This window comes from Canis lupus, chromosome 6 (assembly GCF_048164855.1).
Source record: "Canis lupus baileyi chromosome 6, mCanLup2.hap1, whole genome shotgun sequence".
Classification (NCBI taxonomy): domain Eukaryota; kingdom Metazoa; phylum Chordata; class Mammalia; order Carnivora; family Canidae; genus Canis; species Canis lupus.
Window position 1 is genome coordinate 16,268,775 of NC_132843.1, and position 21,069 is coordinate 16,289,843.

Sequence of the window (21,069 nt, forward strand, 5' to 3'; positions counted from 1 at the left end):
TACTGCTTCCATGACAGTTGACTTTGAAGTTCAAATATAAGATTAAATCTGGAGATGGACCTCCCCATAAAACATCCTCACCAGCAGAGGGCGCAGGACCACGTATGGGTCTTTGGATATGACAGGTTTGTGTACTGGCTCAGCTATGAGCTAGATGTCATTGGGCAAATTATTTAATTTTACTGAGCCTCATCCGTAAAACATTGAGAATAACACACCACCGCCCCTCCTTGCAGGGTGCAAAGGGTTGGACGTGGAAATATTCTGTGGCTGGCACACAGTAGGTAAACAATAAACCGTATCTCTCATGATCCCTATATAAGAGAATCGATCACAGGAACAGTGTGGAGGTTAAATAAGATATTGATTCTTATTTGATGCTTTAATAAATATTTGAGATTAGTTTGCATGTTTGACACTTAAAATAGGCAAAGAGTTATATGAGATGGAGAAAGAAATGAAGATGGAAGAAAAAAATGACATTGCTGGCAGGAGTGTGAAGAAGCAAATTGGAACCACCTTTGGATGGGAAGCCTTGAAAACATGATGCTCCATTTGCCCCAGCATCTATTTAACCTAAGAAAATATTAGTGGATGGCAGCAAGATTTAGAAAAAGGAAGTCATCACCACTTTCTTTATAACAGCAAAAATGGAAACAACCTAAATATTTATTATAGGGTACAGGTTTAATAATTATAATCTCTCCATCGAACTGAACATCATGCAGTCATTAAAATGATTCTATAAAAGAAAATTCTAAATGAAAAGATGATCACAACATAACAAGCAAAAATCACAAGACGCGAACAGGATGCTTTGACTTGTTTAAAAATACAGGAGAAGTAAAAAGTTGAAGTTATCTCCACAGCAGATGAGATTGTTAGTGATGGGCAGCCTGGGTGGCTCAGCGGCTTAGCGCCGCCTTCAGCCCAGGGCCTGATCCTGGAGTCCCAGGATCGAGTCCCACAATGGGCTACCTGCATGGAGCCTGCTTCTCCCTCTGCCCCCCTCTCTCTCTCCTCTTTCTCGGTCTCTCATGAATCAAATAAATGAAATCTTTAAAAAAAAAAAGATTGTTAGTGATGCTTTTTTATTAAAGCTCCTCTTTACCTACCTTATTCTCAAAATGTTGTACAATTAACATTTATCATTTTTGTAATAAAAAACGGGTATTTAACATGAACAGAGTTGGTGTCTTTCATTTAATACTGCCTGCCAGCACAGCCAGGCCAGTGGTCACACAAATTAAATTAATTGTAAGAAAGCCACTTGGAAGTTTCAAGGTAGTTAAACAAAACAACTAAACTCCTAATGAAATTTCACAGAGCTGGTCACCGAGTTTTGACTTAGCTGCTATATAAGGCTGCTATAAATAGATTCCCATTCTCCACTTTTTCAAAAAGGCCTAAAAATGGCATGAAATGCCTAAAAATGCCTAAAAATAAAGAGCCACACGCTATGTTTGTCCTAAGCAAATGTAACCTGAAACTCACCCATATCTCATATACTCCAGGTTGGCTGCACATCTCTGGACAGGGTGTATTTGCTCTACATTACTCAATTTACTTTCCTGAACTTGAAGTGGAGTGGAATTTCAATGTAGTGTTACCCATTAGTTCCAGGGCTAAATTTAAACCTTTAATTAAATTAATCCCTTGATCTTAAACACATTGCTTCTCCCTCTGAAAAGTGTAGAGAGGTGTCTTAGATGTCGCACAGCTTAATAAAGTGCATTTGGTAGTCATCTCAAACACATAGGGAAACAGGTACTCGTTTTCAGATCGCTCCCGGTGCCCCCCCACCCCCATCCCGCCCCAACATACTCCTCTGCCAACACAGGCATTTGTTGGGGGTTGGGGCCGAGGTCCAGCATTCTCTGCCTCCTCCCAGTCTGCTGCTCTGGAACATCACCGAATCCTTGGGCAGGTACACATCTTAAGATATGGTAGGTGACAAAGGGATGTTTATTTTAAAAGATGACAGAAAGTAGCGGTCCATATCTTCCCCAGTTTATATGGGATAAAAAGAGATCAAAATCCACTAAATATGCAGGGTGACAGGGGGAAAAGGGTGTGAGGCCATCATAGCTTATCTCGGTCTTCACAGTAAAAATTGATGTTGGCCTTTGCTAAGAGATGAAAAGTGACAACACCATCGAGTGGGGATGTGTAAATCAGCCCGCCCATACGGGAGATGTTCAGATGCGCCTGGGCTCTTATGCACCGAGGTGTGTGTGTGTGTGTGTGTGTGTGTGTGTGTGTGCGCATTGATCCCCGGGGCTGTACCCTGGGCCCCTCGGCCTGGGAATGAACGAGACACAACCGTAATAGTTCAGCGACCGCTTGGAGGTGGGGCTGTCCACGTAAAGGGCTGTGGATCCCCGCGCCTAACTATTAATAAGGACCTACTTCTCAGCGCCCAGGGGCAGCGCGGGGTCCAGTTAACAAGCTCGTGGGCCAAATCCCAGCGTCCCTCCAAGCACCCACCCTGCGCACCCACAGCTCTCCCGGACCGCATGCTCAAGCCCCGACCCCGGGCTCCGCTCGCACCACCAGCGCCCCCAATTCCCAGGGCGGGCGCGGCGGCAGAACGTGCTCGCCTCCCTCCGCCGGCCCCCGCGCGCCCCTGGAGCCACGCGCTCCCCCGCGCCGCCGCCGGACCCCGGCCCCGCCACGCGTTCGGCTTTCCCTTCCTCCTCCTCCCGCCGCCTGCCTCCGCGGCCGCCGCCTGCGGCTTTGTTTTCCTCCCAGGTTCCATTCCCCACACGTGATACCGTGTTATTGCAAGGAGCGCTTCGGAGCGCGAGCGCAGGGCGCGCGCACCTATAAATACGGGCTCCCGGGCCGCGCCGCCAGAGCCCGCGAGGCGGCCGCGGAGGCGGGGAGGGCTCGCACCGGGTGGCCGGCCGGCGGCGAGCTAGCGCGCGACTCAGCCGGGGGCCGGGAGCCGGGGGCCGGGAGCCGGGAGCCAGCCGCGCGCGTGGCCCGGGGCGGCCGCGTCCCCCGCCGCAGCACCGAGGGCCGAGCATGGCCCGCCCGCGGGGGGGCCGGGCCGCCGCGCACGCCGCCCGCGCCCCGCGCCCTGCCCAGCCCGGGTCACCGGCGCTCGCGCTCGCCGCTTAGCACTCGGGCGCCGCTCGCTTCTCCGGGCATCGCGGAAATATCGCCGCAGACGGACACAATGGCGGCGACTGCCGCCACCACGGCCGCCACCGCCGGCACGGCCGCCTGCAGCAGCGCCAGCAGCAGGGGCAGCAGCAGCAGCGCGGGCACCGACGCCGCGGGCACCAGCGGATTGCAGCCGCCGCCGCCGCAGCCCCAGCCCCAGCCCCAGCCGCAGCCCCAGCCCCAGCCCGCGGCTGCCGCGCCGGCCCCGCCGCCGCCCGAGCCCCCCAGGAAGCCGCGCATGGACCCGCGGCGCCGCCAGGCTGCCCTCTCCTTCCTCACCAACATCTCGCTGGACGGCCGGCCGCCGCTGCAGGACGAGGAGTGGGGCGGCGGCGAGGACAGCGGCGCGGCCAAGCCCGGCGCCGGCAGCGCCTGCGGCGCGAGGACTCGGCTCAGCCTGCTCGCCGCCGCCGAGCGGGGCGGCTGCAACGCGCTCACGGCGGCGGGCACGGCGGCGGGCACGGCGGCGGCGGCGGGATGGGGCCCCTGCCCCCCGCAGTCCGCGCCGCTGCCCGCCCTGGCCCCCGGCGGCCACGCTGCGGGGCTCGCGCCCGGGGCGCCCCGGGGCTTCCTGAGCCCCCTGGGCGCGGGCCGGGCGTCGGGGGAGCAGCCCCAGCCGCCCCGGCCGGCGCCTCCCGCCTCCTGCGCCCCGCCGCAGCTGCCCGACGCGCCCGGGAACGCCGGGCAGGAGGAGTTGGAGGAGGACGATGCCTTTTGCAGCGTGCAGGTGCCGGCGGCCGCCTTCCTGGGCTCCGGGACCCCCGGCAGCGGCAGCGGCAGCCGGGGTCGCCTCAACTCGTTCACTCAGGGAATCCTGCCCATCGCCTTCGCCAGGCCGACTTCGCAGAACTACTGCGCCCTGGAGCAGCCGGCCCAGGGGGCCAGCGCCAGCGCCTTGGAGCAGCTGCAGAGGTCCCGGTGAGTTGCAGGACGCGACGCGCACCCCCCCCCCCCCCGCGGCCCTCCGGCGGGCTCTCGGCGGCGGGACACGGGCCGCCCCCGCCTTCCCCGCGCCCTGCGGGATCCGGGGGCTTCGGGCCGGGACCCCGAACCGGGAGGGCGCGCGAAAGAGGCCGAGTCCGCAGGGCGTGTGCGGTCGCAGGTGTGTGCGCGAGTCCCCCTCGCGGGGCGGCGGCGTCACGCTCGGGCTGGAAGGTGCGGGAGTCGGTTCCAAAGCCGCACCCGGACCTCCCATTTGCAAGAGAGAGATCCCGAACTTCCAGAAACCCGGTCGGGATCCGGAGGCGCGCCCTCCCCGCGCCAGGCAAGACTTGGCGGGGCGCAGAGCCCGGCGGAGGGTCCGGCTGGTGGCGGCGCGGCGCGGCGCGTAGGAGCCCGAACTCCTGGAAGACACGCGGTGAACCCCTCCAGAGGGGAGTTCCTGCCTGCGCTCAGAGTTGTCCCGTGTCCCAGGAAAACGTGGGACTTTTCCTCTTGCTTTCCTGAGAACTAGAAAAGCCTTACATTTCCTAGCACCGGGCGGGCCTTCCGAGTTTGGGGACTGGGAATAATTGGGCTTGAAGGTGTTTTTTTTTTTTTTTTTTTTCCCCCATCCAAGATGAATTTGCTAGAGCTCGTTTAAAGCTCGTATTTGCCAGTTTAAGTCATCTGCAGGTTTTAGGCATCTCAGCAAAACTATGAACATTTGCTTATTTTGAAGGAAATAGCTGGAGTTTGTCAACACATGTTCAGAGGACAGTTGGGAATTAGGTCTGTGTAAGGAGCGGGACCGAGTTGGGAAAAGAAGCGAGTGGGGAGCAGTGGAGAAATGCAGGCCTGTTTCCTGGGAGGGAGTATCCTCTCGTTAGTTAATGAGGCCTCCTGTGAAGTCACTTCTAGCCTGGGCTCCACCTTGGCTCAGTTATTTTAACCTCTGGGGGCCTTAATTTCCCCTTCTAAAATGGAAACATTTTGCAGGCTTGGAGGGAGGAGAACATTTTCTGTTACAGCCTCTCTCCTGTACTGCTCTCCCCAAAAGCTCGGGCTTTTTCTGGCCTAAGTAAGAAGGTGGCCTATTGGAAAACTTAACTTCCTCCCCCAACGGACAAATGGGGAAAAACAAGACAGGCTCATCCAGAAATTTGCTCTTGAGTTTCCTTCTTCCACACGGTGAAATCTTGACCCTGCCTGGTGTGTAGCCTCACGGTGTGATTGCTCATGGTTGCAGGGAGGCGCGTGGAATGGAGAGGCAGCGTGGTGATTGCATGGATGAATTAGCGATGCTGGCCACAGGTGACAGTCTGGCCCTGGCATTTCTTGTCAGAGCACGCATCTCCCCGCTAGTGGGCAAGTGCACAAGAGGGGAATCCCTTCTGGGTGATTGGTGCACACTCAGCAGCTTCTGGGCAGTTTGCTGTTACCGCTTGATACCACACACTGGTTCATAATGACTCTGTAGTTTGAGCGTAAGCCCAGCCAGGCCAGGGGGTCATGACAAGAATTGTACTAAACATACATGTTATTCTAAGCCAGTATGCAAGGCTGGCCTGTGTCTCATGGTTAGACAGATGTGTTCCTGCACTAGAAGCAGCTGGAGATCAGATTACCTCACACTTTGTCTCCAAGAATCTCATTTCTGGGGATATGGAAGATTTTGTGTTGCTTTTTTTTTTTTCAAGATTATATTTTTAAGTAATCTCTACACCCAACATGGGGCTGGAATTTAGAACCCTGAAGTGGAGAGTTGCATGGTCCACCAGCTGAGCCAGCCAGGCGCCCCAGTGTTAGTATTTCTGATCAAAATAATAGCCAGAATTCAATCTCCAGTCTCATAAATATGAACTCCTTGGATGTTGTAGTGATCTCCTCACCCTCCCAGCACACACATTACGATGAGTCAGTCAGTATAAGGTGCTTCCTGACAGTCACATTCGTCCTACTACTTAGGAATTATCCGTATCTGGCAACTTGATAAGAGGCTTTTTTTTTTTTTTTTTTTTATTACAGCTGTCAACAGAAACAGCATGAAATTTAATGTACAGAGAGGTGGTAAATGGGTAAAACAGGGATTTAAGAAAGGCCTTGAAGAGCCTTGCTTGGCCACAGCTGTTGGAGTGGTCATGAACTTAATCTTCTAGGATGCTTTGTTTCCTACACCATGCTGCTTTTGAGACTTTTGTCAGAAGCGTGCTGCTTTTATGATCACTACAGCCTACTTCCACCTGCCTAGGCTGTGTGATATAGGGTACAAACTCCTTGAATAGGGCCCAGGGCCAATTTACAAGAAAGCCATTGGCTTTTCCTGGTGGTCCTCCTTCAAGAAACCCTGCTAGCCAGGGTGGTTCCATATACTACTTCATGGGTGTTCTCTTGGGATGTCCTTTTTAAATCAAATTAAACCTTCCTTGGATGTGTCTCTTACTATTTAAGGAATTCCATAGAACCTTGCTGCTCAAAAGCGTGGGCTCTGGAACTTGAGCTTCACCAGAGTTCTTAGAAATGCAAACTTCTCAGGCCCCACTCCAGATTACTTGAGTGCAAATCTGCATTTTCACAAGATCCCCAGATGATTCATATACAAATGAAAGTTTGGAAAGCATTGCCATAGTTAACCTGAAATCTGCCTTTTAGAATGAACTTGAGATGTCCTCTATTGGGTGTGTTATGATTATATAAAAATCAGAATTTCTCAGTCTAAAATCGTGAAACACTTTGTGTTCTTTCTGCCTGGACACTTGTAAAAACCAATCATTGCTTGTACTTGCAGACTTTAAAATATGACAGAGGAAAATTTCTGTGCCTAGGCCTGGGGACTATTTCTGTGCTTAGGGCTGGAAATTTGACATACATGTCATTGACTCTGCACAGCCACCCTATGTGTAGATTGTGCCACAGACCCAGTGTTGGCCGAGAGAGGAACCCGAATCTTTGACATCCAAGTCTGGATGGTGATACCTTCCATGTGGAAGGCCCTAGAACAGTTTTGGAGCTGTTGACTGTAAATGTTTGGAATACAGCAGGTCAGTCATTCTAGTGTGATTCTCTATTCTTTAGCCATCCCTCCCCACCCCCCACATATTTAATCTTTGTTTGGGCCCCTACCTTTTGCTCCTGTCTCCGTTGGACCGTCTGGGGAACTGTGTCCTGCAGGCCTGGGCATCTTCCAGCCTGGTGGACAGGGCTCCAACCCTGGGAAGCCAACATGCTGGGGTTTGCTCTCTGGCTAGGTGTCAGAGGTGGGAAGCCAAAAAGATGCCTTCTAGCTTGACATCCCGTTGTGTTCTCTGGGTGGTGCCAGCTGCATGGGGAAGGTGTTAATAGGTGAAAGGGAGTGTAAATTTATAAGGTGTGTTTTAAGGCTTCCTTTCACTTTAGAAATTTCATCTCTGGCAGCAGTCCTGGGTTGCTCCACCTCCTTGATCTTCTGAATGGCAGACAGCCTCCCAGAAGCACAGAGTCGAGCCTAGGTGAGCCAGCGGTGTGCCACCGGGCCTGACAGAGGACCCTGCACAGTGATCTGGGAATTAATTTAGAAAAACATGAGGGTTTTGCTTCTTCCAGCACCTGTGTTAGCATCGTGCCTTATGGGTGGAGAGTTAGCTCTTACATGGGAAAGAGGGTGCGTGGTACAAAAGAACTCCCAAGTCTTGGGTTCAAATTCTGAAGTTACTGCGTGATCCTGGGCAAGTAATCAACCTTTCTGATTCCTCTAGAAAGCCTTGGCCTGGTCTTTGGCCCTTTCATGTGTGAATTGGGCTTACATAATTGCTGAGGGCTGACTCCGTGTGGGCGTGTCCTAAATGCTTGATATCCAGGCTTCTCAAATGTAAATATTTTTAGAATCATCTGGGACCTTGAAAAAAAAAATAGGGAAGATTCTGATCCTGCAGGTCTGGGAGAGCCTCAGTTCTGTATTTCTGACAGCTTCGTGGGATGCAAATGAGCACAGATTTTGAAAAGGAAGGCTTTACTGGGTACTGTGATTGTCCCGGTTGGTTGTAAAAGCAAGGAAACCAGGTGTCAGAAATATTAAGTAACATACTCAAGGTCACTCAGACCAGTTGGGGCAGAGCTCAGGCTGCTTTGGATCTTCTAACCGCCCCTCCCTCTCCTTTGCCCCATTGGGGTGAAGGTCCATGTGCTGTAACTGTAGTCCTTGTCTTCACTGAAAAGAAAAACACATGTGGGCTCACCAGGGGATGGACGTTTCCCCTCAACTTTGTCACCTCCCTGCTTTGTGACATGAGGCACATCACCACTCCATGTTCCTGTTGTAAGCCACCTGACCTGTCTGGATTTTAGAAATCCGTACAGGACTTTGTTCTCCTCCGGCAATAAGCAAACCCAGGTTATTAAGCCATCTTTCCAGCAACATGAACTGTAGAGGCCAGAGCTGCAGTCCCAGGCAGGCCAGGCCCTGGTCTGGACGCTTACCCAAGACTCTGCGGAGGCTGTGCCCTGTCGGGGTCTGAGGTCAGTGGCCCGAGGTTCACCCGCTGCCCTCCCTCGTGCACTCACAAAGCCTGTAATGTTGTGGGTGAACTCAGAAGGGGAAATAAATCGGAAGCCTGCTCACCGCTGGCAAATACCCAGAAAGGGCAGCTAGTTCAAGTGTGACCTTTTGCCCTTTGGAAGGGGGCTGGGCAGCGGCAGCATGGCTCTGTCCCATGTCCCTACAGCTGTCCTGGGGAGCTCCGCCTGCATGGACTTTTTCCCATAGGAAGGAGAGCTGTTAGGTGGGGAGAGGGGCCCAGGGCAGGTGGCCTCTAAAGCACACTGGGAAGGAATGGTGGGTGAGGCCAGGTGAGGTGACCTGTTGAGCATCAGGAATGCCAGTCCGCCCTTGGCAGCTCTAGATTCTGGGTCAGCCCTGGCTGTGCCCAGTAACCCTGGATGGGGTCACTTTACACCTTTAGCCTCAGTTTCCTCATGGACTTAGAGGGCTGGGTTAGATGAGCTGCCGCCCTTCCTGGCCTGGGGCTCTGAGTGGTTCAGCCCTGGGCCTGCCACCGCCGAGGCCGGGGTATAGGTATGTGTTTAGCTCGGGATGTGTAGGTAACCTAACCTTAGAATCGGCTGCAGAAGTGGCATCCACTTTGTCCAACGTGGGCGCCAGTTGGCGGGATGTGTGCTGACGAATGAGGGAATGAGTGGATTCCCCCCAGTGTAAGGGAGAGCTTTACAAACCCCTTCAGCTATACTCCCTCTGGCAATGAAGGTGTCATAACTGGACTGGTCACTTGAAGAGACCAGCCAAGCTGGAAGCCACTGCCTTATGAGTTGGTCAGTCTGCAACTGACACCACCCCATTGAGAAAGAGATCTGTACTAATGTCCTCTCTTGCTCAGGGGGGGTCATCAGGTTTGCAAAGCACTTTGTAGACCTTGATTCCAGCCTAACGACATGAAGGGGCAGGAATCCATGGTCACAGAGTGGGCAAAGGGTGACTTTGCAGGTGCTCTTGTCAGGTATGTAGTAGAGGAAAATTCTAGGTTGGATACTTACTGCCTTGTGTCATTTATTCAACAAACATTGAGCAGCTCTCACTTATGAGCTGCCAGTGTGCTAATCATGGGAGATAGAGACCTGAAAGGTGGTCCCTGTCTGTTGGGAGACGTAAATAACCTAAGTGGGCCAATGAGCACTTGGTGAGAGCTGAACCTGTTATTCACTAAACGCCCTCTCCCCTGGGACCTGGCTCTGGGCCTTGACACAGTATTTTTATTTACCAAACATGTCCCAGGTGTTCTCCTAAGCGCTTGATGAGGATTAAGCAAGTTGGTGTGTATAACCATCCGCCAGCACTCCTGCCTCACCTCCATTGTGAGGCGGAGGGTCCCTGGAGCCCGGACACGCAGGCCAGGGGGCCAGGTTCAGAGGCAGGCGGCCTGGCCCCGGGGTCTGTGCCTTCACTGTGGCTTGACGCAGACTCATGAGCGCTTGTTCACCTGGGCTCAGCCAAACTGGGCAGGAGGTGTGTGTGCAGAGGGCACTGCTAGCGCCCTGTGGCTTCCTCACTTAGGTTTTTGGCTTTCTGGCCTTTTGGGGGGCTTCTGTGGGTGAGGGCCCAGAGGATGGGCCCGGGTGGACACAGATTCCTGAGACCCCAGCAGCCCAGTCCGGCCCAGAGCTTGCCCTGCCTCCCAAACTCTTCTCAGCCACATCTGGATTTCTCTCACTTCTGTTGCTGTTTTGATGTATCTGCTGCTTTACCAGATGCCTTACGTTGTTTACAGCGTGGAGGGAATAGGAGTGAGCCTGGCACTCCGGCACTGTTTGTGGCCCCAGGGCCCTGATGTGTCCTTTGTGACCATGACCACCAGGCTCCCACCTGCGAGATGGGAATAATACTACCTCCGTCTCGGTGTGTTTCCTTTGTTTGGACCCTCTGTATCTTCTCCCTCTGTATCTCTTTCCCCTAACTCAGGGGTCCCCTGACTGTGGCCCAGGGGCTGTTTATAAATAACATCTTCTGGGAAGCAGCCACACCCATTCATTTTTGTATTGTCTTTGGCTGCCCTGTTGCTACCAGGCAGCACTGAGTCCTTGTGGCGGAGACCACATGGTCCACAAGCCTAAACCATTTATTCTCTGGCTCCTTACAGAAGAAGTGTGCGGACCCCTGGCCCTCGCCCAGCACTCTGGACCTCGGAGGTGTGCATTGGTCCCTTGGCCCCTCCCTGGCCGCCCTCACTGCCCTTGCCGTCTGGAGGCTCCTGGCTTCTGTTTGGACTCACCCACTCCTTCTCGTCCCTAGGCTGCTAGAGGGAACTTTCTGAAACCCATGTCTGACCCTGTCAGGTTTAAATTCCTTGTATTTCATGTGTGGCCACCTTCTGGCAGCCACCACAACCCCCCTGAACCAACCCCACCCCCATGCTGCCTGTCATGTCCATGCTGTGCTGGCTTTCCTCAGGACACCCCAGGCTCTGACTCTTCTCCATGGGAAGAGTCCCCACTCTCCACCCCAACCCCCCCAGAGGCCTCTTCATTTCTGACCCGTCACCCTGCAGAGCCCTCATGTTTGGCACCAAGGGCATTGTCTCAGCATTGACTTTCTGTCTTCCCTGTGGGTCTGTACCTGCTTGGCTGAACCCCTTTCTGGGTGTTGGGGGCGGGGGGGGGGGGGGAGCTTGTTGGTGATGACCTGGAGCTGGCTCTCAGCAAGGTGGAGGAGCTCCCTCTATAGAGTAACCACAGAACCAAACAAAACCCACATTCCCTGATTGTTGGTAAGGTAATTTGATCCCAAGACACTGACAGATCCTCTTAAAATTCTATGGGGCACTTTTTTTTTTTAATAATAAATTTATTTTTTATTGGTGTTCAGTTTGCTAACATACAGAATAACACCCAGTGCTCATCCTGTCAAGTGCCTCTATGGGGCACTTTTATCCTCAAAGCCTCCCCCTTTCCCCAGCAATCCTGGTGACCCCTCCCCCCCACAGCTTTTTTAGGTCTTTTTATTTTAATAGCAGCGGTCACCCCCAACCCTTTATTTGGTAAAACCGCCTCCCCCACCGCCTCCTTTCTCAGTTCTGCAATAAGTAACCTCAGCACGTGAATGTTGTGGGCGTGAGTCAGGTGATGTAAGCTGTACCCCCATCCCACCCACCCCACCCCTGCCTGGGGGGAGGGGAGGGAACAGGCATGGAGTTCTCAGTGCCTTTCAAAATCCTGTGCACTTAGCAGGCATCATTTTGTTTCATTTATGTAGCTATCCTGTGGAATAGGGATGCTATGTCTTAGAGCTATGGGGGCTGAGGTTTGGAGAGGGTAAAGGAAACTTGCCCGAGGCCTAATTGGGGTCTAGAGTTGGGACTTCGACTCTGGTTTCTCTCTGGCTTCTAAGCGGGTTTCTGCTATAGACCCAGTGTGTGATAGCTGGCTCCTATACCGTGGTAGGACAACCAACTGGGGGATCTGAGCTGGTCAATACCCTGAATCAGTCCTGCTGGGATTATTTCCACCCTGGGAATCCATCAACTTTACAAGTCAGGGATTCCCCCCAACCCCCAAGCTGGTTTACTAGCACGTGTATCAAGGCCACACCACCACACCACACATCGTTTCGTTCCATTCTCCCCCTGGGGGCTGTGCAGAATGTCACCAGCAGAGAAAGTGTTGAAAACCAGAGGTTTTTTTTTTTTTTGTTGTTTTGTTTTTTTTTAAAATAAGAATCTGTTCCTTCATACGATTTTGTGAATTTCCCCAAAGGCCACCCCCCCACCTACTTTCCACCTCAAACACTGGACCCCCCTCAAGTTTCAGCCTACTTGCAATTTAAAAACCAAGCCTTATCACAGACACAGTGGAGCTCAAACAGACCATTTAGCATTACGTGTAGGAGTCACAAAAGTATCAGGCATTCTTCCCTTTTACAAACTTTGTGATGCTGTATTTTTGTTTTTGTTTGGTTTTTAAAAGCTTCCAAGAACACATAACTAATCAGAGTTTCCTGGGGTTTTTTTTCCCCCCTTTTTGTTTGTACTAGCATTTTGGATAATTGCATACTAGTTTATATTTAACAGGGTTATCATTAATGTGGTTTGGAGTTTATTGCTGCACATTTAGTTACAAAGGCAAAAGCTTGTAAAGCAGCACATGCAAATACTGGAAGTTTAGGACTTGGACTATTATGATATGTGTATGTGTGAAAGGGCCTGGTCTTATGCTTGATGATTAAGATCTTATTTATTTATTCATGAGAGAGACACAGAGGCAGGGACACTCCCTGTGGGGAGCCTGATGCGAGATTTGATCCCAGGACCCCAGGATCACGACCTGATGCTCAACCACTCAGCCACCTTGATATAAGGCCAGGGTGTACTATCATGGAATTGAACCTAAGTTCAATCTTAGGTTGAACTTAGGTTCAATTCCATGATAGATGACAAACCAGGAAGAAAATAGTAAAATATCGAGAATGCCAAAGATGCATAGCACATTGGCTTTTATTTTATTTTATTTTATTTTTTTTTGGCTTTTATTTTAAAGCACTTTACTCATTAACCCGGTGATTTATAAAACCAATGTTTATTACCTGGTGTCTCCTTTGATTGTCTTAGGAAGGGGGTAGGGAAGGTCAGGAACTGGAGGTCAGGCAAAGTCTCTAGTTTTGCTTAAGGACAAACGTTGGCATGCCAGAGGACAAATGGTTGGTCTGATGTTGAAAGGTGGTTCTCATTAAGTATTACATTTAATGAGTTGAATAAGGTTTGCTTTTGGAGGGAGAATAAATAATGAAGAAGGAAGATTACTGATGTCCAAGGTCATGTGGGGGTAATTGGGGGACTCGATTTTATCCATCACAAAACAAAACATCTGATGATGTAAGTTCTATTTGCTTGTTCAGGGCTCTACAGTTTACAGAATGTTTTCATATATAATATTTTCATCCAGTTTAAAAAGGCAATGTGGTAGCCGCTTTTATAAAATAGGAAGTCAAGCCTATTAAGAACGAAGAGGTCCATGGTCATGAACTGTGTGTGTGGCAGAGCTGGAATTTTGTGTTCAGTGTGCTGAAGTACAAAGAAATATTGTGCCATAGTTTTGGCTAGCCAGTGCCTCTCAGCAGGCGGGGGTGCTGATTTTCACGTGATAACCTCTGGGGCAGGCCCAAGAAGCCTGGTTGTGGAATATTTCCCCAGTAACAACCTCTTGCTCCAACTCCTAGTTTGGTGGTATTCCTGCTTCCTTGCCCCTTGCTGCTGGGCCTCCTCCTAGCTCACTGGGTGAACGGAGTCCAGACTGGAAAGACCAGCTTTGGAGTTGGACGGCTCTGCAACGTACAATACTTTGAGGCACCTCATTTCACCCCTCTGAACCTCAACATCCTCATCTGTAGAATGGAGATAATGCCTTTGAGATATTGCAAGCACTAAACTAAGAATGCAACATGAAGCACCTCACAGAGGTTTGGCTCTTGGTAGTCGATCAGTGAAAATAAGAGCTGGTAATTCCACTCAGAATTGCCCTGTGCCTTTTCTGGTCTGTTGAGAAGTAGTTGAGCCACTTGACAGGGTCTGCTAAGATCATCTGGAACACAGTTGTTTGCCTTGGTGGAGCTCATGCTATGGTACACTGAACAGATAATTTGCGGCGTTGTTTTAATTTCATAAATAGTAGTAAAGTAAAATCAGAGCGATGAAGGAAAACAATACCCTTTCCATTAGGGCCTGCATTTTGCCTCTGTTTACACTGGAGTCTTGACAGTTTCCATTGCCAAAATGTCTCAGGGACAGGGAAGCAAGGAGGGCTGAATTCACATATTCAGTGTTGTACCCTTGGAGCAGCAAAGTGGCGAGGTTAAGGGTGACAGCTGATCTGGCCTGCACGCAGGAAGATGCTGCCCGGGACACACACGGGACTGCTACCTCCAAAGACAATTCTAGAAGATGCACCTTTGCTCGCTCCCTTTGCAGAAGCCATAGCCTCATTCTGTGGTCTGTGTGTTGCCTGCCCAGCCTCCTTTTCTAAGCAGGATATCCTCTTGAGTGTGAGGGACCTTGGGGCACCCCTGGGGCCCATGTGGTCATGACCATGGAGTCAGTTGGGTGCTTCTCTGGTGGTTTGGCCTCCTCCCCTTCCCCTCACTGTTCATAGGTCCCTTTGCATGTGGCCTCAGCTCCTTTCTTTGAATAGAGTTAGAGTTGAGCCTTTGTCTATGGCTCCCAGTGTGGCTTGGCATTGGGTTGGCAGCAACCCACACCCGTCTTTGTGCTAGGTTGTTCGCACGCCTCTGTGTGGACAATCAAGTGGGTTCACTGTTCATAGATCAGTGGGGCCAGTGCCTGCCTTCTAGGAGAGAACTATAGCCCAAGGCAGCTGGGCTCCCGGGTAGCAAGAGAGGTCAGAGTCCGGCAGCTGTTCCTACAGGGGGAGCAGAGGACCCTGAAGCTGGGGCTGCAGGCAGTGTGATGGCACAGCTCACTAGTACTTAGTTGTGGACATGAGCTTTATTTCAGAGGAAGGAGGGAGGCTTTTGAATAGGGGCAGTGTGAGCAGAGCTGGATTTTTGACAGCCGGAGGCAGGTCAGGAGGAGGAGGATGGATACAGAAGTACCTTATGTTTTTAGCCCTTTTTAGAAAATGTTATTTATTTGACAGAGCACAATTAGGGGGAGCAACAGGCCGAGGGAGAGGGAGAAGCAGGCGTCCTGCTGAGCAGGGAGGCCGATGTGGGGCTTGATCTCAGGACCCTGAGATTATGACCTGAGGTGAAGGCAGATGCTTAACCTACTGAGCCACCTAGCTGCCCCGTCTTTAACCCTTTTGGCATCCTAGTTGTCACTTCAGAAAGACCTAAGGTGTGTGTGTCCCAAAATTTTCGTCTTTAGGGAGTTCATCTGCTTTTTACACTTGCAGAATTTTAGGAAGAGTATCAGGAGGTTCATGGAAGCTTGAAAATTTCTCCCTAAGGGAGGGGGGTGAGATCAGTGATGAAACTGTTGGAGGGGTCCCAGAGGACAGTGGGGGCCTCTGACCATCACAGATACATGATGCTAGCCTGTCATCGTGACATGGATGGAGGGCATGCCCCTCAGTGGCAGCATTACCGGTAATCTCTGAGGTCCCTTGGGTCACCTGCCTCTGCAACCTTTGAAATGTGTACTGGGTTGAATAATGTCCCCAGCATTCATGTCCACCTGGAGCCTCAGAATGTTGACCTTGTTTGGAAGTAGGGTCTTTTCGGCTGTAATTGGTTAAAGGCCTACTGGAGTAGGGGAGGCCTCGAAGCGGGGGGCTGGTGTCTTCATAAGAAGGCAAACATGAACACAAGAGACAGAGAGGAGAACACCAGGGAGGATGGAGACAGAGACTGAGCAAGGCATCTATATGCCAAACAACTGCCAGCAAGCACTAGAAGTGGGAAGGAGCAAGGAAGGACTCTTCTCAAGAGCCTTCAGGGGTAACCAGCCCTGCCGATACCCGGATTTTGGAGATCTAGTCTCCTGAACTGTGAGGAAATCAATTTCTGTTTCTCGAAGCTGCCCAGCTTGTGTTACTTTGTGATGGCAACCCTGGGAAACACCAGAATGGCGGTGTCTCAGAGTCAGACTTGGATCCGGTTCTCTGCATGCGTGGACCAGCCTTCCTCTTCCTGGCCAGTGGGAAAGGACAAAAGTCCCAGTGCACAGCCCGAAGGCATGTCTCTACGTGGCTGGGGCACTGTGGAATTTGGGGAGGAAAACCTAAACTCTGTGGTGAACAGTTCTAGTTTTTTTTTTTTTTTTTTTTTTTTTAAAGATTTATTCATTCATGAGAGACACAGAGAGGCAGGCTCCATGCAGGGAGCCCGATGCGGGACCCGATCCTAGGACTCCAGCATCATGCCCTGGGCTGAAGGCAGACGCCCAACTGCTGAGCGATCCAAGTGTCCCAACGGTTCTAGTTTTGATCAGTTCTTTTGTCATAGCGGCGGACCAGTCGTTCTCAGAATGTGGTCCCTGGGCATCACCTAGGATCTCATTCGAAGCGCAGCTTCCCAGGCCACACCCCAGCCATCCTGAATCGGACATTCTGGAGCTGAGGACCAGCCGTTGCTGTGGAGAAAGCCTCTTGTGTCTCGAGCTTTATTGTACCTCCTGGAAGGTGTAAACAGTGTCTGGTGTAATGGGACCTCTTTTTATTTTGCTTCAACACAGTTATCCTAGTGTGAATCAGTGGAAGTTCTCTCCTGGTGCCAGACTCTGTTGAGAGCCCAGGTAATTCGGGTTTGAAGCTCCACACAAACTGCTTTAGCCTCTGCCCCACCCCCCCATCTGTCTGGTGAATTCTACACCTGGCTCTTTCGCATTAGTTTTCCCTGCCTCCTCTGGCATCTCATTTTGGAGGTCTTAGCATTTTTATTTATTCATGAGAGACAGACACACAGAGGCAGAGACACTGGCAGAGGGAGAAGCAGGCTCCATGCAGGGAGCCTGACGTGAGACTTGATTCCAGATCCCGGGATCATGCCCTGAGCCGAAGGCAGACCCTCAACCACTGAGCCACTCAGGCGTCCCCATCAAGCAATTCTGAAGAGTGCTATGGAGGGAGTTGTTGTGAGTCTGTCTGCATCTCTTAAATCTAGTGGCCGGGAAAGGTTTTTCTAAGATAACAAAGCAGTTAGCCAGTCAAGATGGGACATAGGGGTTTCAGGCATCGAGAACCATGTGTCCTGGGGCCCATAGATGGAAACATGATTGATGTGTTTAAGGGATAAGGCGGCCAGGGTAGTTGGACCATGGTGGATGTGGGGCCAAGGGAGCTCAGGCCCCAGAGTTGGGCAGGGATTGTAATCCGCCAAACCTTGTAGAACATGGTGGGGAGTTCCCACTGCCCCCTTTTTTTTTTTTTTTTTTTTCATGAGAGGGAGAGAGGGGCAGAGGGAGAAGCAGGCTTCGTGCAGGGAGCCCAATGTGGGACTTGATCCCGAGTCTCCAGGATCAGGCCCTGGGCTGAAGGCGGCGCTAAACTGCTGCGCCACCCGGGCTGCCCAGTTACCACTGTCTTACAGCTGCAGTTGAAAGCTGTTGGAGAACCAGATAGGGGAGTGGTGCTCTCTGGCTTCTATTTCAAGGGCCCACTGACACCTGTGTGGCAAATGGATTGAAGGAGGTCAGGCTTGGATGTGGGGAGACATTTGGGAGCCTCTTGCCTTCAGGTGAGTATCCTGCCAAGAGACATGGTGGCCTGGCCGAGGGTGGAGATGGCAGGGGTAACGGACTCCAGATGGAATAGAATGGACAGAACTTGCAGGTGACTTGCTGGTCCCTGGTGTCATAGAGCTTACGTCCAGTTGGAGAGAGATGTGGATAATCTCCCAGCAAGTGTAAGACGGCCGCCGTGGTTGCATGTTAAAGCAGGGAGGTCCCTGGTCCTGTCACAGCCTGCCATCAGTGCCACGGTGTGTCTGACCCAGCTGTGGTGGGGAAGGCTGGCTTGTGGGCGTGCCTGCTGAGCTAAGGTCTGGAGGGTGAGCAGACATTGGGGCCGGTGAGCAGTTGGCGGGGCGTGGAGGACTGCGCAGGCCCCAAGACCAGCCTGGGAGCCCCAGAGGAAGCCGACCAAGGGCCAGTCTAGAGCACAGAGAGTAAGAAGGGCGAGTGAACTCAGGGCCGCGCTGGGGATGTTGATTGTCACCGTGACACTGGTCGGGAAGCCATCAGAGGGTTTCCATCAGGGTGGAATCATTTCCAAAACCTTGGTTTGGAAATGATTATGCCGCTGCAGTGTGGAGGAGGATGAGATGAGGGGAGCCTCAGGTGGGAAGGAGGAAACCAGGGTCCACCGCTGGGTTTGATCGAGGAAGGAAAGGAAGTGGTGGCCACTTTCGTGAGGGTGATGGTGATGGGGGGGGTGGGGTGGAGAGGTGGGCGGGTTCCACAGGGTTTAGGACTTGGAGGTGGTTTGGCTGTGGAGGGTGGGAGAGAGGGGGGCATCCAGGGCCACGCCCAGGCTTCTAGTGGCATCCCTTCCGTCTCTGGGACGGGGTAGGGCACAGACACGACCCAGTGCTGTGAGATTAAAGGGAAAACCTGTAGACCTGAAGAGGACCTTCTTTCTTCTTCTTTTTTTTTTTTTTTTTTTTAAGATTTTATTTATTCGTGAGAGACACACAGAGTGAGAGAGAGAGGCAGAGACACAGGCAGAGGGGGAGAGAGAGAGAGGAGGGAGGGAGGGAGGGAGGGGCAGAGACACAGGTAGAGGGAGAAGCAGGCTCCATGCAGGGAGCCTGACATGGGACTCGATCCCGGGTCTCCAGGATCACACCGCGGGCTGCAGGCGGCACTAAACCGCTGAGCCACCGGGGCTGCCCAGCCTTCTTTCTTCTTACTGTCTCTGTGCTACCCTCTCCCTCACCACCCCAGCTATGCTTTTACTCTCCAGAGTTTGAAGTGACCTATCTGTAGGATCATAAATAACTTTTTGAGTGAAGATGCATACATTTCCTTGTTCTTCTGACATGGAGAAGGATAGTCTGCTTAGGCAGAGATGATCTCAGGTTTAATGCTCATTCCCAAGTTTTTTGACCTAAAAATTCTAATCCTCTTTTAAGGTAAATGATGAACATATCAACTTAAAAAAATACCCTAAAGCAGATTGTATTCATTTAATTTCAGTTAAAGACTTGAGTTAAAAAATTTTTTTTGAGATTATATTTATTCATTAGAGATACAGAGAGGTAGGGACGTAGGCAGAGAGAGAAGCAGGCTCTCTGTGGGGAAGCCCTAGGTGGGACTTGATCCCAGGACCCCGGGGTCAAGACTTGAGCCAAAGGTAGATGCTCAACCCCTGAGCCCTTCAGGCGTCCCTAATTGCTTTTTATTAGAGAAGAAAATATCCTTGGGTGAGATAAGATTTTCCAAACAATTCCTAGTTCAGCTTGTGCCTATTGCAGTTTGTTACCAGGTGCTGAAATCCAGATGATCTGAACGTGGGGGATGGGGATAAAGATACATTCTTCAGGACTAAAAGAGCCACCACTTGAGAATCTGCATGATGGCCGGCTGCAGGGATTCAGTGTCGGGGTGACTTCGTACTTGCTCCGTGATTCAGTGTAAGGCCAGGATGCTGTGTTAATATTTCAGCACAATTGTGTCTCTTTCTTGTTTTATTGGTGGTTTTTCATCATAATGGCATGTTTACTGAACACTGACATTCTGAGCTGAACATTGACATATGGAAAGCACTTCACATCCCAGATCTGCCGTTTCCTGGGTGTGACCTTGGGCAGATTCTGTAATCCCTGTGGAACCCAGTTCTTATCTGTAAAGATGAGGAAATAGTATTTAATAATCAGACACCTCACGGTATGACTGCCAAGATTAAATCCAGTGATTTCTGTAGAGCACTTAGCACAGCGCCTGGCATGTAGTTAGTTCTCAGTAAATATCCAATGTGATTATTGTATCCCATATACTCTGCTGGTGCTCTGCATATCTTGTAGGGGCTGACATCACCCTGTAAATGAGGGAACTGAACTCTAGGGAGCTTGCTTTTCCCGCCAAGTCACGTAGAGCTCGGCAGAGCAGGGATCCTGTCTAACCTATGAGTCCATACTCCTGCCACTGTGCATTATTGGCTGTGACACGTGCATACTTTTATCCAAACACGTTTTGTGACCTTCCTGACCAAAATGGGTTCTGTTTGAGAATTCAGGTGGTGTTTCTTGACGCTCATACTGCTCGACACTTTCACTGTCTAAGAATATATGCTGATGTTTGAGTCATTTACCGATTCAGCCCATGTTTGACTATGGATGTGTCAGTAGGGAGCAACTATGAGTAGATAGTGACGAAACCAGATTGTTTTAATTCAGCCCTGTTTGCATCGAATGCAAGTGAATAACTGAGGCCAGGCAGATTGGAAAAGATGGAAATGATATATTTCAATCCAGTCTCCCAATCTAGATACACCCTCTCTGCAAGCTGCATTTCACAGAGCTGGAAAGAATTTAGCCTGTAGAGCTTATTAAGAGGTGTGACATTCGTTATGTGTGACTCTAGTTCTTTCGGAGCCAGGAAAATAAAAGTCAAGATTGGAATATTAAGGAAATGGATAAGATACGTGCAGACTGGTGAAATCTGGGCAAAAAAAAAAAAAATATTTACACGGGAGTTCAGCTTTGATTTTATATTGTCACAAATTGTTACCAGATGCCTGCATTTCAGACAGACTCCCGAGCTGATCTGAGAGTGTGAGTTGGAAAACAAATCGCTTTGCCATTTGGAATGCTGATTGATATTTTAGAAGTTTCTTTTTGTTTTCAAAGGGAAAATAATGCATATTCCAGGCCTAGCAAACAGAACTTTTATAAATGGCAATTAACAGAAGATGCCCAAGGGAGGAAGTCTCCAGTTTCTTTTTATAACCCTGGCAAAAGTAATTGAGGTGACATTTTATTAACATTGGCATCTCCCACTTGCGCTGGGAGCTAGCTCAGCCTTGTATAACCATGTCTAGAGCTAGTAGTTT

General features: G+C 51.0%; 1 protein-coding gene and 1 long non-coding RNA gene across 6 annotated transcripts in view; one reads left to right on the forward strand and one right to left on the reverse strand.

Moving 5' to 3' along the window:
* Positions 1-3,571, reverse strand: part of LOC140635062 (uncharacterized) — a 70,399-nt gene extending 66,828 nt beyond the window's left edge. For 3 of the 5 annotated variants that reach the window (XR_012032409.1, XR_012032407.1, XR_012032411.1), the window contains exon 1: positions 3,448-3,571. This is a non-coding gene — a long non-coding RNA (uncharacterized lncRNA). Of the gene's footprint in view, positions 1-1,824; positions 1,936-3,447 lie in introns of all 5 variants that reach the window. The other 2 variants (XR_012032410.1, XR_012032408.1) reach the window with 2 other exon arrangements.
* Positions 3,153-21,069, forward strand: part of CABLES1 (Cdk5 and Abl enzyme substrate 1) — a 116,476-nt gene continuing 98,559 nt past the window's right edge. The window contains exon 1 of the mRNA XM_072829020.1: positions 3,153-4,086. Within this exon, the coding sequence (XP_072685121.1) occupies positions 3,182-4,086 (905 nt within the window). The 5' untranslated portion in view covers positions 3,153-3,181. The remainder of the gene's footprint in view (positions 4,087-21,069) is intronic.